Source organism: Emiliania huxleyi (assembly GCF_000372725.1).
Source record: "Emiliania huxleyi CCMP1516 unplaced genomic scaffold EMIHUscaffold_24, whole genome shotgun sequence".
NCBI lineage: Eukaryota > Haptophyta > Isochrysidales > Noelaerhabdaceae > Emiliania > Emiliania huxleyi.
In genome coordinates, this window is record NW_005200250.1 from 564,057 (window position 1) to 578,643 (window position 14,587).

The 14,587-nt window shown below is 66.6% G+C and overlaps 5 protein-coding genes across 5 annotated transcripts; 3 read left to right on the forward strand and 2 right to left on the reverse strand.

Annotated features, from left to right (window-relative positions):
* Nucleotides 1-1,764: 1,764 nt before the first annotated feature.
* EMIHUDRAFT_100538 (hypothetical protein) lies at nt 1,765-2,796 on the reverse strand (the record flags this gene model as incomplete). Its single annotated transcript, XM_005778861.1, has 1 exon — nt 1,765-2,796. The coding sequence occupies one exon, from the start codon at nt 2,794-2,796 to the stop codon at nt 1,765-1,767; it is 1,032 nt and encodes a 343-aa protein (XP_005778918.1).
* Nucleotides 2,797-6,807: 4,011 nt separating this feature from the next.
* Nucleotides 6,808-6,966, reverse strand: EMIHUDRAFT_64530 (hypothetical protein; the record flags this gene model as incomplete). Its single annotated transcript, XM_005778862.1, has 1 exon — nt 6,808-6,966. A coding segment is annotated over one exon (159 nt), but the record flags the coding sequence as incomplete, so codon positions are not given.
* A 1,218-nt stretch (nt 6,967-8,184) lies between these two features.
* Nucleotides 8,185-9,129, forward strand: EMIHUDRAFT_205555 (hypothetical protein; the record flags this gene model as incomplete). Its single annotated transcript, XM_005778863.1, has 1 exon — nt 8,185-9,129. The coding sequence occupies one exon, from the start codon at nt 8,185-8,187 to the stop codon at nt 9,127-9,129; it is 945 nt and encodes a 314-aa protein (XP_005778920.1).
* Nucleotides 9,130-11,403: 2,274 nt separating this feature from the next.
* On the forward strand, nt 11,404-13,227 carry EMIHUDRAFT_463352 (hypothetical protein; the record flags this gene model as incomplete). Its single annotated transcript, XM_005778864.1, has 4 exons — nt 11,404-11,988; nt 12,250-12,385; nt 12,461-12,509; nt 12,861-13,227. 4 exons carry the CDS (start codon nt 11,404-11,406, stop codon nt 13,162-13,164), a joined length of 1,074 nt encoding a protein of 357 aa, XP_005778921.1. The 3' UTR covers nt 13,165-13,227.
* An 882-nt stretch (nt 13,228-14,109) lies between these two features.
* On the forward strand, nt 14,110-14,262 carry EMIHUDRAFT_50082 (hypothetical protein; the record flags this gene model as incomplete). The annotated part of the gene is made up of 1 exon (XM_005778865.1): nt 14,110-14,262. A coding segment is annotated over one exon (153 nt), but the record flags the coding sequence as incomplete, so codon positions are not given.
* Nucleotides 14,263-14,587: the final 325 nt, after the last annotated feature.

Consider the following 14,587-nt stretch of genomic DNA (forward strand, 5'->3'; position numbering starts at 1 on the left):
GTGGGAGCGCCGCGTCATGAGCCTCTCCGCCTTCCTCGACCAGCACGGCGCGGGAGACGGCGGCGGCGGCGACGGCGACGGCGACGGCGACGGCGGCGGCGACGGCGATGGCGGCGGCGGTGAGGTGCGCGGCCCCGCTCTCGCCCGCCGCCCGCTCGCCGCCCCGCTCACTTGCCCCGCCCACCTGCCCGCTCCCCGCCCACCTCCGAGCTCCGCGCCCGCAGGTTGGCTACCTTGCGCAGCACGCACTCTTCGCGCAAGTCCCGACGCTGCGCGACGACATCGAGACGCCAGCCTACTGCGGCGCGGCGGACGCGGCGGACGCGGCGGCGCCGGCCGAGTGCGAGGCCCGCTCGTCGCCACTCGCCTCGGCGTGGCTCGGCGGCAAGGGGACCGTCTCGCCGCTGCACAACGACCCGTACCACAACCTGCTCGCGCAGGTGGAGGGCCACAAGTACGTGCGCCTCTACGCGCCGCGCCACACCGGCGCCCTCTACCCGCTGCCCGGCGACCGCTGCAACGCGTCGGCCGTCAACCTCGACGCGCCGGACGAAGGCGCCTTCCCGCGCTTCGGCGCCGCGCCGTACTCGCACGCGGTGCTGCGGCCGGGGGAGCTGCTCCACATCCCGCGGCTGCACTGGCACTATGTGCGCTCGCTCTCGCCCGCCTTCTCGGTCTCGTTCATGTGGGGCGCGCGGATGGGGCTCCGGCGCAGCACAGACGCGTCGGGCGACGAGTTTGTGGCGGACTACTGAAGAGATAACCAACAACTAAAAAGCTCTGCAGCCCGTTGGCTCATTTTATTTTGCTCGACGTAGTATAGTCTGTAGAGTCGCGTGTTCCGTGTTGTTGATGTGTGTGTAAGTGTAAGTGTATATGTGTCTTGTGTGTGCTGTGTGTGGTGTGGTGTGTGTGTCGAATCTCGAATACGGACTCTCGACTACTAGCTCTCGAGCGCATCGCGTCCGCACGAGAAGACCATATATGCGCACCGCGCTCCGCGGCGCCGGCGCTTGCGGCATTCGCATTGCGGGGCGCCTCAGACCGCGGACGACGAAGCGCGGCGCTTTGTGCTCGCCGTGAACTGGTGGAGCGGTTCAAAGCCCGCCTCCGAAGGAAGTCTACCGTGCGTGCCGTTGAGCGATGCCGATTGGCGGAGACGCGGCTTGTACAGGACGGACGGCCGTCCAGTCCGAAGCGTGCCCGCTGCGCACAGAATCCGCGGGCCCGCCGAACTGCCTCCTCTGCCAATGCGGCTGGCGCTAACGCGGTCGGCGACGAGCGTCGCTCTACACCCGAGCAGAACTGTGATGATGGAGCACAGTTTTCCGCCGACACACGAGCTGCCGAGAAAAGGTGAGTTCCACGTCCGCTGGCCGTGGAGGACCCGTCGCCAGACGACGCAGGGCAGAAGACGGTGAGGCGGAGCAGACGCGCAGGGCGAGACGAGGGAGGGAGCAGGACTTTGATGTGGAAGACGGCTAGTGCTAGTCCCCCACCGGGAGGACGACCCCGGCTAGTCGCCGACCACACCCACAAGAACCCTGCACAAAGATCGCAAGGGCGGGGGCCTGTTCCTTTTTACCCATCTCACAGTAGAGCGGTGTCCGTTTTTATTTATTTATTTATTTATCTCGGGATGACAGCAGACAGGACGAAACGAAAGAAACGAGGCATAGAGATCGACAGTGTCGTCGTGCCTGTAATGTGTCAGAGCTCGAGACACGACAGGGAGCCTGCTGCGGTAGCAAACCGGTTTGCCTGCTATCCGGTTTGCCTGCTATTGGCCTCCGCCTCGGCGATCGCGCGGGCGAGCCCTCGCTCAGCCGCCGCGCGCCTCGCCAGCTCCGGCTCCGCCTCGACGAGCCAGCGCCACGACTGCCGCGCGGCCGCGAGGTCTCTGCTCTCGGGCGAGGCCGCCGCGTCGTCCCGCCGGCAGTCGACGAAGTACTCGCTCCGCCACGCACGCACCCCTCCCCCGCCTCCGTGGCCTTCGTCCGAGAGCGCCGCCCACAGGACCGTTGCGGCGCCCTGCTGCGGCGTGCGGAAGAGGCGGCGCGAGGCGCCCGAGGCCTCGAGCAGGCGGCAGAGGGGCGCGCCGAGCTGCCTGCGCAGCATCGGCGTCCAGACGACCCCTGGGTGGCAGTCCCTCACCGCCGGGCCCCCGCTCGCGGCGCTCGCGGCGCGCAAGAGCAGCGACACGTGCATCAACCCGAGCTTGCTCTGCGCGTACGCACGCAGGCCGCGGTCGATGGCCGCGTCGGTTGCGGACAGGCTGACGCCCGCCGCCCGCAGGTGGCTCGACGACCCCACGTTGACCACGCGACCCTCGGCACCGAGGCGGGGCCAGAGGGCGACCGCCAACGAGGCGGGCGCGCAGAGGTTGACGCGCAGCGTCACCCCGACCGACCCGCCCATGCTGCCGGCGTTGTTGACGAGCAGCCGCACGCGCCGGCCGCGCAACACCCGAGCGAGCCGCTCCGCCGGCCGCCTCTCCTCCAGGTCCAAGTCCACGTAAAACGCACAGCCGCCGCCCTCGCGGATGGATGCCGCCAGCGCCTCCCCACGCCGCCGGTCGCGCGCGGCGCAGCACACCTCAAAGCCCCGCTCAGCGAGGCCACGGCAGACCTCCTCTCCGATGCCACCAGTAGCGCCGGTGACCACGGCGAGGCCACCCTGGGAGGGAGAGAGTGGCGGCGGCGCAGCGCGGCCCGGGAGTAGATTGGAGGTGAGCTCGCTGGCGAGGCCGTGCACAAGCCAGCGGCCCGTTCTGCCGACGCTGGCGAGGCGATGCATGGGCGAGGCAAGCGGCCCATGTGAGGAGTGTGAGGGGCTGTCGCCCATGACGCCGGACAGGGTTCCGGCTCCTAGCCGGATAGGGGGTCTCGAACCGCCCTACCTACCTACCTATTGCGGGCGCCAACCGCCAGGCTCCGTGCCCCACCTACCTACCTATGCGGGGCCGCGCAGCGAAGCGAAAAATACCCGTTGAGCCATCTGTGAGATGGTTTTTAGAAGCCAACTTTTCTGGACTTTTCTCTTTTTTTTCTTGTTTTTTCGGGGAGTAGGCTCCCAGCGCCCGCCGCGCCGGGCTTGTACCGCGGTGCGCCCCCCTCGGGAGCCCCCCAGAGCATGACTCGTCTGGCATGGCCCCGTTCGCGGCTAGTCTCCCGCGCGAGCGAAGCGCCCCCCCCCCCCCCCCTCTCACCCACCCGCCGGAGCCCCATTCTTCTTTTACCCCTTTCCCAAAGCTAGGGCTGGGTCGAGGACAGACTCACGTCCCCACCTAGAAATAAATAAATAAATAGAGCAGACAACCCCTGGTGGGATTAGGGCAGCAACCCGACGGGCAGACCCCGCCCCGCTCGGAGGGCGTGCACCACACAGCACACAGACGTTTCTAGGCACTGCACGGCTCCTCGGGGATTTCTGGGGGGTTGGGACGTGTGTGTGCGTGCGTGCGTGCGTGCGTGCGTGCGTGCGTGCGTGCGTGTGTGTGTGTGTGTGTGTGTGTGTGTGTGTGTGTGTGTGTGTGTGTGTTCGCTCGCTCGCTCGCTCGCGCGCCGCTTGCGCGATCGCGCGCGCTGCGCGAGCCGCCCTGCCTGCCCGCTGCGCTGCTAGGGTTGCGCTGCGGGAAGGGCTCGGCGGCCGCTCCTAGTACTCCTCGTCGCTCCCCTCGTAGAGCGAGGGCTCGTTTGGACTCGAGGCGTGGGCCGCCGTCGTAGGGGGAGCGGGCGGCTCCGCCCACCTAGAAACCCAAGCGAGCACTTGGAGCACTTGGAGCACTTGGAGCAAACCATTTTTTTCTCCTGTGTGCAGCGCACGCTCGCCGCGGTTGCAGGGCCTGCAGCGCGTCGGCGATGGGTCTCGGACGGGGCCTCGGGCGAGGAGGGCCGGTGTGGTACGGCTCGGACATCCACATGGTTAAAATGGTCTTCGGCTCGCTCTCCGTTGCGGTGAGCGGCATCTTCGTGATGGCCAACCTCACCGCGCTGCTCAACCCGCCAAAGGTCCCGGCGATCAAGGCCGAGGACGACGACTGACCCTGCAATGGCGCCGCGGCGTATCGCGCGCGCTGGCGACCGGCGGCGCGCCTCAGTCCGGCGCCCTCTCCGCCGCCACCGCTGCGCGCTGGGATTCCGCGCGAGGCGTTGCTTTAGACTAGTCTTGGGGGGTTCGTGGCAGCGCGCCCCCCGGGCCTCTGGCTTGCACACGCGCGCCCGTGTACCTGCCGCGGCGCAGCCTTGCACACGAATCGGCCGTTTGTCTACGCGACGGGCTTTTTCGCGCCTCTTACACTAGACTCTAGTGTCTTGACTCCTCTCTTCTTTCAGAAGGAAATTGATACAATACATGCCGCTGACATCACATGGGTCATGGCGACGCTCGGGCGGTGCCGTGACGCCGGTGGCAGCTCCCATGTCATATGCCCTGATCCCCGATGTGCCCCACCCCAGAGAGACCGGACCGCGCACACTTGCGCTCTCTCGCCATAAACCACAAAGTATGCCGGCTCCTCTCCCTGCGCTTGCGTACGCGACTCACGCGGCGGCGAGCTTCGGCCACGTGGCGTCCGGGTCGGCCTTGCGCATCACCAGCACCGCGCGCCGCGTCTTGTACCGCAGCTTCACCTCGGACTGCTGCGGCGAGATCTCCTTGAAGAGCTCCGGCAGCGTGAGCGCGTGCGGCCCGGAGGGGAGGCAGACCTCGAGCCTCGCGCCAAAGGAGGAGAAGGAGGCGGTGGCGCAGTCGCGAGGGAGGTCGGCGCCGCCGCACGCGTCCGCCAGCGGCACAGTCACCTGGGGGGGGGAGGGGGGCAATCGGAAGCGCCTCGCCTCCATCCACTGCGCGAGCACAAACTGGACGCACCGCCGCCCGCGGCTGTCCGTGCCGAGCACCCAAGTCGAGTTTGCCGTGTCGACGTGCGTGCGCGAGGAGTGCCTACAGCACTCGGCTCCTCGAGGGCGTCTGCACGGCTCGTCGAAGCGGCGCGGCGGACCGGCGTGGCGGGGGCGCCCGTCTTCGTACTTGAGCGTCCGCTGCTGCAGCCGGCGCCGCCAGTGGAGGCAGGGGGTGCCGCCCGCTGGTGAGGAGACGAGGACCTGTTCACAGCGTGCGGTGTGAAGAGCGCCCCCTGGCCGGTGCCGCTGTGCGGGAGGAGGCTGGCCTCGAGGTGGGTGGCGGAGATGGAGGCGCTGACGAGCGATCGCGTCGCCTCCTCCGGCACCTGAGGAGGAGGGAGGGGACGGAGGAGAGTGAGAGGGGGAGGGGGGGAGGGAGGAGGGAGGGGGGGAGGGGGGCAGGGAGGGCGCGTGCATCTCTCTGGGCGGCCTCTCGCCTGCACTGTGACGTTGAGCTCGTGCCACTCGCTCGCGGACTCCTACAGACAAGGCGGCCGGCAAGGCTCGGCTCCTCGGCTCCGCCGCGGCTCCTCCCCCCCTCCCCTCGGCCGGCTGCGACTCCTTTCGGCCGGCGACGCGGTGGTGGTGCACCGGCTTGAAGCCGCCGACCTGCTCCTCGGCGCAGCTGTGCTCCGGCTCGTGCAGCGCCAGCTCACGCGCGCCGTCGGCATCCCCCGCAAAGAGGGAGCGCCAGCGCTCGCCCGGCGTGCCCTTAGCGACGCAAAAGGTCATCGCGTGCATGTGGTGAAAGAACATCGCGTCGCCCGCGCGCGCCTCGTCCACGCCTTGGGTAGGGCGGCGGGCAAAGCGTGAGGCTGTGGCGGCGCGGCTGTGGCGGCGCGGCTGTGGCGCGGGGAGCCTTGTGGGCGGTGGTGCGGCGGCGGCGGTGCGGCGGCGGTGTGGCGGCGGTGTGGCGGCGGTGTGGCGGCGGCGAGTGCGAGAGCGCGGGCGGCGTAGGAGCACCGTGCGCAAAGGTGCGCTCGAAGAGGGCAGGCATGCCGTCGGGCTTGAGCTTGATGCGCTGCCTACGTGCGGCACGCCAGCGACGCGTCTCGCGCCCCCCTCCGGCAGCGCCCGCCCCCTCCTCGGAGCTCCGCTGCTCCGCCGCCTGTCGTCTGCGTCTCGGTCAAAGAGTATCTCGCACTCGCCGCTCGTGGAGGCGAGCCAGACGGCGAGATGGACGGTGTACCGCGTCTGCCCCCACGCGTAGTACGTGCAGAGCTCGGCCGCCTCCCGCTTCGCTCGCTCGCGGTACGTGTCGCGAGCCGCGCCTGCGCGAGGCAAGGAGCAGCCGGGCGGCGCATCTCTGTCAGCCGCCCGGTCGCTCGCGCGAGGGGGAGGGGTGTGCTGCGGCGGCGCGCGCCGAAGTCGGCGTCGGACATGAGCCAGATGTTCGAGGGGCCTACGCGCACGGGTCGCCTCGGCGTCGTGAGAGCAGCGAGCCTGCAGTGTCCGGCGGAGGAGCGGCTGGAGCGGTTGGCTGCCCTTGAGCATCCTCCGCTCGCGATCCTTCTCCTTGCCCTGCTCGACGAGCTTCTCGGAGAACTTGGTCGAGTTGCGGCACGGGTAGTGAGGAGGACACTTGCCGTTCGTGTGCATCTTGCGCACGCACATCTGGCAAAACGTCATCCCGCAGGCGTAGCACACGCCGTCCGCGGGGCACGGGCACGACTCGCAGAGGATGCAGACGGCAAAGGGGTGTATCTCGCGCACGCCCCACGCACGCTTCTGCTGATCGACGAGCCAGGCCGCCTCCTTGGCGGACAGCGGCCGCCGATCGCGCACGTACTCGCGCGACGCGTGGAACGCGTCGTAGTTGCGGCGGCGGTCCTCGTCGCACAGCACGTCGTACGCCGTCTTGAGGTTGAGGAAGCGCTCGCTCTGGCGGCGCGGAGAGAGGGCGCACTCACGCGAGGAGCAGCCGGCTGCGCTTGCGACGCGGGGCCGGGGGACAGCGCGCCTCCTCGCCGCCGTTGCGATCCGGGTGCAGCACCAGCGCGAGCTTGCGGTATGCTTTTTTGATGTCGTCGAGCGTCGCGTTCGCCTGGACCTCGAGCGCCTCATAGAGGTCGAACTTGTACTCTGCAGACGGAGTGGAGAGGGCGTGAGTGCTGAGGGAGTAGGGAGCGGTTCGTTCGCTGGATCGTGGCGCCGTCCATCGAATTTGCGCGAGACACACACACGAATCCGACCCACAGGCCTCGCTCGCAGAGCTCCAGAAAAAGAATTTTCACCAGTTTCCCTGCAGCGCAGTGACACGACAGCGGCGCGGACGGCGCAGACTAGCACACACACCGGCACACCGCTCGAGATCAAGAGATCGAAGGTTAGTTCGCATAGAGAGGTGGCACGGCACGGCACAGGACACGGCGCAGACCCGAGAGACAGTAAGATTCTTGAATTTAATTGGAATGCAACAGAGAAGGCCCGCCGCCTAAACATGGGCTGCAAGGCGCGCGGGCAGCCCGGCCAACCCTTCTCCCACAAGACCGGCCACGGCTACGTCAAGGCGCATCGCGGTTTCTACCACGACGCGATCGATCTTTGTCAAGCGCAACAACTTCAACCTGCTGCTCCACGAGACGTTCGGCGGCGGCTTCTCGCCCACCGCCGTTCTCAAGCTGCGCCGCCTCGCGCGCAAAGTTGCGCGCGGCAGCGTTAGAGAGAGAGAGAGAGAGAGAGAGAGAGAGAGAGAGAGAGTCAGAGAGAGAGAGAGTCAGAGAGAGAGAGCGAGAGAGCGAGAGAGAGAGAGAGAGCGAGCGAGAGAGAGAGAGCTGCGAGAGAGAGAGAGAGAGAGAGAGAGAGAGAGAGAGAGAGAGTCAGAGAGAGAGAGAGAGAGAGAGAGAGAGAGAGAGAGAGAGAGAGAGAGAGAGACGTACCCGAGGAGAGAGAGACCAACACACACCACACACACCCTCCCCCTTTTGCTTTTCTCCCATTAAGCTAAAAGTACGTACCCGAGGTGGACTGCTGACAGGGCAAAAGTGTTAGAGTTGTTTGGTAATTGGTATTGCTAAAAAATCTCTCTCTCTCTGAGAGGGTTTGTTTGAGAGTCTCTCTCAGGGTTTGCGATGAGGAGGAGCGACTCCGAAGGGTTCTCTTCGGGGTCCCATGCACATGTCACATGCCGGCAAGCGAACTACGACCTGCGTCGGTCTCATCATACTAGCACCCCACCTCGCGGGCCTTTTAATAAATAAAAAATAAAATAAAGGCCGCAGGGCTGGCGCCCGCATTTCTTGCCTCCGCTCGCCGAAACCGCCATCGCCGGAGACGCGCTGGGATGCCAGCGCGGCACGCGCTCCTGGTCGCCGCGACGCTGGTGAGCGAGTCGTCGTGCATCGCCAACGTTGCGGCGCCGTTGCGTGTCGCCGACGTGCGCTGCGACGCTGTGACTGGAGTCTGGACGCTCCAGCTCCCCGACGGCGTGAGCGGCGACGGCCTACCAACGGCCGGCCCGCCGACGGCCGGCCCGCTGCTGCCGAGCCTTCCGAGCGGCGCGGTGCTTGACCTGGAGCAGCGACGTTTGGAGGGCGACGGCAACGTCGGGTACCGGCTTTGGCGCTCCGCTGGCGCAATGTGCCGCTGGATGCGGCGCAACGAGGGTGCTGTGCGGGGCGCCCGAGTGCTCGAGCTCGGCGCGGGGACCGGCGCGGTGGGCATATTTGCTGCGGCGCTCGGCGCACGGGAGGTGGTGCTCACCGACGGCGAGGCCGGACTTTTGCCGCTCCTCGCGTCGAACGCGCGGCGCAACCGGCCGCTCCTCTCGCACAGTACCGAGGTGACGGCGGGGCGGTGGCGCTTTGGTGACGATCCGCCCGCGTGCGCTCGCGCCGGCGCGTTCGACCTCGTCCTCGGAACGGACATCACCTACTCGGTCAACACCGAGCGAGACGCGCTGTGCGGCACTTTGCGGCGCCTCCTCGAAATCGGGCCCGACAACGGCCGCGCCGCGCGCTGCCTTATCGCGCACGAGCACCGGAGGGCGGACATGTTTGACGTGGAGGCCGTGCTGCTTGCCAACGAGCCGGCTGCCGCGTGGGACGCGAGAGACGTGTGCCTCGGCACCTTCCTCGCGTCCGCTCGCGAGCACGGGCTGCGCGTCGCTCCGCTCGTCACGGAGGCCGGCCGGCGCGTGCAGCGCGCGCCGGGCGTGGTGGAGATGACCACTGACCTGACCGTCTTTGAGGTGTCGCGAGACGAGCTGCACGCAGACCCGACTTTGTAGCTCTCCGGGCCGAGTGGCGGACTCCATTCTGGAGTCGAAGGCCGGAGGGAGAGCTTCTAGCTAGAGATTACAGGACGACACACGTATATGTAGACTGCCGATTCGTAGCCCCCCCCCTAAAAGTGTGGGTCGAGAAAAATGCCTGGAAAAGCTGGATCGTGTGGATGCAAAATCCAAAAATACAGGACGTAAAGAGCCACATACACGCATTGAAAAAAAAGGATAAACAGGATCTCGATCGAGCCGCGTGCGCGATCGCTCACAGCACCCTCAGGAAGCTCTCCGTCTCTCAGTGTTCACAGTGACTCTCTGACTCAGTCAGCGAGGCTGGTCTCTCCGACTCCGTGCAGGACCTGCGACTCGCCTCAGTGGTACTGTGAGGCAAGGGTCTGCTGGGAGCTTCGCCCAGCGCTTCGCCATAGCAGAGGCTCGCTGCCACTGTGCCTTGTCGAGGACGTGGTGTGTGAGTACCTATAGCGACATTAAATGCACAGCCATGTACTGACGTAAGTCTCGCGAGCTGCTGCGCGCACCCCATCGCCCGAGTGACCTGCCGCGGTGTCAACCACTCTGGGCAGCACGCGCCCCACTTTGAAAAGCTGCCCGTGGTGAAGTTGGACGCCTATCGCGGCAGCGGAGAACGCCTTAGTGCGAGAATAGCGAAATTAGGCCTTGCCCTCCCATTTAGAGCGGTGTGCCGTCAGCCCGTAACGGAGATAGCATTCGCTCGCTTGCCTAAAGGCGCGCTGGACGCCGCCCGCAGCGTCAAAATTGTCGAATGCGTCACCGTCGCCTTGGCCCAGGACGACGGTCGTCAGCTCCGGCACCTGCCGCATGACCCAGCCAAACACGAGATCCTCGTTGTACCTCAACCGCGCTGACCAAACCGATCGGCGCAAGCTGCGCAGCGCGTTGGCGAAAAAGGGGCTCGTGGCCAGCCACTTGACCACGGGCGCGCTCACGCCATAGAAGAGGCCAGCAGCATAGGGGAAGGGGCCATCAATGGGCGAGCCGTGCTGCTGCGACCACTTTGGGTGCTCAGCGTTCGACCTAGAAAGGAGGGGCCACAGGTTGGTGCAGCCTTGCCTTGCGGCGTCGTCCACGACGATGCGCGCCGATTTGCAAAGTCGCAAGAGCCCCATGCAGCATTTTTGCGCGTGCGCAACTGCCAGGCGTGACTGACTGTGAAGCCGCAGCACCCGCAGGCTTGGGGCACCTGTTGGGCATGGCGCGGGGCGGACCGGGAGCCTGGCGAGGCAGTCTAGAGCGGTTGTGCTGGGTCGGACGTCATGGGGCCTCACCTGAGGGAGCATCCACGTCCAGTCGCAATGCACGCCAAAATACAGCCGCGGGCTGAGGTGGCCGCTCGTCATGCGCCCCAGTTGCATCCGCATCTTTGGCCAAACAATGTAGGTGTCTGGGTCCGCCTTCGCCACGTATCGGGCGCAAGGAATGCTGCGTGCGGCATACATGAACCACCGGAGCGACTTTTCGCTCAAGGATTCGGAGCCCTCGCTCATCTTGTCGAGGATCAGGAGGTCACCGTGCGCCTTGCCCTCACGATTCAGCCCAAGGAAGTCGGCGCCCTGCCCAGCGATCACAAAGCGGTGGACAACGCGTTCCTCTCCCGGCGGATTCGCGGCGGTCATCGAATCGCGTATGTAAGCTCTCGTGGCTCCTTTGTGGGGGATGCTGAGGATGCCGAGAGCAAGCAGGATCGGCGTCGAGGTGTTGGAGCATTCGGCATCGTTGATGAGACGCGTGTTCGTCCGGCTTGGTTGAGCGTCTTTTTTCATCGGGTACGTGCTGGCGATAGGATACCTCGCCCGCCTCGGCTCTAGCGTCCTAGTATCCTCTGCAACCCGAGGCGAGCCAGGGGCTGGCCGTTTGCACACACAAATATGGGACCGCGAACGTGGCGGCGGGCGTGCTCGCGTCCCCGGCGGACGTTAACGGCGACGATTTCTTTAAATAAACAGAGGGAGAGATGGGCGACGTACGAACACAGAGGGAGCGATTCTGCCTTTGCCTGGGGCGTCAGATTTTCTTGTTTCAGTACCTGTGTTGGTGCCAGTGCGCGCCAGTCCCGTGCCAGTAAAACGTACAACCCAAGGGAAAAAGAAAGAAAGAAAGAAAACACACAACCCAAGGGAGGGATGGGTGGAATCGCAGGGAAAAATTCTTGTTTTCAGCTCGCGTTGTTGGCCGTAGAGGCTCGGCCTGGCCGTGCAGTCTCTCGGTGGCTCCGTCATGGCGGACGCCTCGGCTCCGTCCATGGCGGAGACCACCACCATCTCGAGCACCGTGTATTGGGCCATGCTCTCCCTCGGCGCCGCCAACCTCCTGCCGTGGCTCTCCTTTCTCACGCTCGCCGACTACTTTCTTGACATCTATGGCGACAACTCGATGGAATTTTATTTCCCGGCCGTCTCGACCACCGTCCTCGTCGGCGCTGCGACGCTCAACCTGCTGTACGGCCAGGCGCTCTCTTTCGACGTGCGTGTTCGCGTGCCGACTTTCGTCATGGCCGCGTCGCTCCTCGCCGTTCCTCTGGTCGACCTCGCCATGCGTGCCGGCCTCGCCTCGCGATTCGGGTTTGCAATCACGCTCGTCTCCGTCCTCGTCAACGCCTTCTGCTCGGCGGTCGCGCAGTCGTCCCTGTACGGCCTCGCCGCGCTCTTCGGTGATGGCGCGACGCAGGCGCTCCAGTCCGGGCAGGGCGTGATGGGAGTCGTGTCGGTGCTCCTCCGCGTCGTGAGCAACGTGGTCCTGGCCGGCCGCCCCTCTACGAGCATGTTTGCCTTTTGCAGCTGCGGCTCCGCCCTCCTCGCCGGCTCGGTCGCCGCCTACGCCCGAGCCGTGTGCGACGACTCTGTCGCCGCGCGCCTCGCCGCCTACGAGAGACGGCGGCTCTCTGCCACCGCCACCGCGACGGCCGGCGCGCTCGACCAGATGCTGCTTCCTGCCGAAGGGAGGCCGGCGCCGTCGCGCTGGCTGTCGGCGAGCGAGGCGCGCCAACTCCCGCCTCCCTCTCCCCTCCCTGCGCCTGCCCTGCCTCGCTGCACCCCGGCCCTCGCGTCACCCTGCGGCGCCCCCCCCCCCTCCCCCCCCCCCGCTTAGGTGTGGCTCGAGTCGCTCTCGGCCTTCCTCGTCTTCGTCACCTGCCTCGCCTGCTTCCCCGGCCTCGCAACCTCCCTCACTTCGCCGACGCTCGGCTCCTGGTTCCCGCTGCTGATGGTCGCCGCCTACAACTGCGGCGCCAACCTCTGCCCCGGCAGGACGCTGCCCGCGGGAGCACAGCCGGCATCACCCCGACCCCTCCCGACGCTAGGCGACCTCTTCGGAAAGACGCTTCCCGCGCGGGCCCGTCTCGTCTCGAGGCGTCGCCTCCCCGCCGCCGCCCACGCCTCCGCACCGCACGCGCCCCCGCACCGCACGCGCCCCCCAACCTCGTCGCACAGCCCCGCTGGCCCCTTTCGATTGCTCTGTCCCCGCGGCCCTCGAACGGACACCGGGCCGCCACCTTGGCCCGGGCGAGGCGGTTTAGTCGCCGCCCGTCCTTTGCACGGCCGCCACAGCAGAGGCGTCGGTCCAGCGCAGCGCCCGCGCCGCCGTGGCGGGCGGCTGCCTAGAGCCGGCGCCACAGTCGACGCCACTCCGACGCCACCTCCTCTCTCCTCCCGCCGCGCGCTCCGCAGCCGCGCCCTCTCGCTCGCCGCCCCTCCCCGCAGGCGCTCGCTTCCCGCTTGGGTCAGCGCGCACCTCCTCTTCGTCCCCCTCTTCCTGCTGCTGCTGCGAGCGCCCGCCGGGCGCGGCGGCGCGAGCGACGCGCTCCCGCTCGGCTGCACGTTTGGCCTCGGCGTCTCGACGGGGTACATCGGCTGCATGGCGCTGGTGCTCGTCGGCGAGCACGCGGGCAGCGCAGAGGAGAAGGAGCTGTGGGGGACTGCCTCCTCCTTCTCCCTCATGCTCGGTCTCACCGCCGGCTCCCTCCTCTCCTTTACCCTGAGCGCGGCGTTCGCGTCGCCGAGCTGAAGAGCCTCACGCGTGCCGGCGCCAAATGGGAGAGGCGGGGAACGTCGTAATACTCTCTCCCACACAGAGCTCGTGGGGCACTTGGAGCACTTGGAGTGCGGTCAAGCCCCGCGTACCTTGGAGCACTTGGAGTGCAGTCATTAACCGCACATCCAGGGCCGGGGAGCTCAGAAGCGCACCCAGCGAGCCGATGACCGCGAATTTTTATTTTCTGAAAAAATCACAGCCGACAGCCCTCGGGCCTCGGCGGACCCGCTCGACCTCGCAGCTCGACCACGCATGCTGCTACGCCTGTCGGCGCTCGCTGCGACGGCGGCGGCTCTGACAGCATTCAGGCCGCTGAGCCAAGGCTGTCGATCGGCATGCCCCGTCGCGCAGCTGGCTCCCGGCTGGGTCTCACGCGTCGACCAGCAGACCGGTGAAACCTATTACCTGAACAGCCAAACCGGCCAGTCTCAGTGGGAACAGCCTCAACGCACGACCGCGACCGTGCAGTGGCGCATCGACTGCTTCTTTGGCGTGGCTGGTTTTTCGGGCGTGGCTGGGTTTGCGGCCAATAACAAGTATGGCGACCGCGAATTCAGGCTCGAGACGGCACGCGAGGGGCGCCCGTGCCAGCTGCCATATATCGTCGGCGCGGGTGAGGAGCGGGTCCTTTCGCGGTGGAACATGCTCGAGCAGAGTCTCTACGTCTCGCGGAAGCAGTGCGTCGTCCGGTGCGCCGCCGACGGCACCGCCACCCTGACCTCGGAGGGCAAGGCGCCGACGCTGTGGCGCGCGGCCAGCGGTCCCGCCAACGGCCCGTGGAATGCCCTCTACAAGGGCGAGGAGCACGTCTTGGCCGATGGCGACCAGGTGAGCATCGACTGCAAAGACCCAGAGGCGGCCGTCTTTGTGTTGTACGTGGACGTGGGCGGGCCGGTAGGGCCGGCGGGCGGGCTCTGGTACGTGCAGGCGCTCTCCGACTTTGCGCCGCAGCAGGAGGGCGAGCTCGGCTTTCGCGCGGGCGACTACATCCAGGTGACGCAGCAGGGCGAGCCGGGCGGATGGTGGGAGGGCTCGCTGGATGGCCGGATGGGCTGGTTCCCCTCGTCCTTCTGCTCGGAGCCTCTGAGCTGACACGAGGCTCGGATCTTGGGATCTAGCCATAGTAGCCTAGTTCTAGCTTCTAGGTGGTGGCAGTCGGTGTCTTCGCACCGGTTTTTTTTGCGCACCAGAGAGGGAGATTCTTGAGATTTTGTTGCATGAGCCATGACCCAGGAGTTTTTGTTTGTTTGTCGCACCAGGGTTCGGGCTATTCGGATATACTGTGATCTCTGTATTGAGTATTCACCCGTGGGAGCTCCGAGTACGCTTGTACCCACCGATTGCATAGAGCCCGAACCAGAACCAGAGCCCGAACCCAGTCTTGACCTTGAGCTCG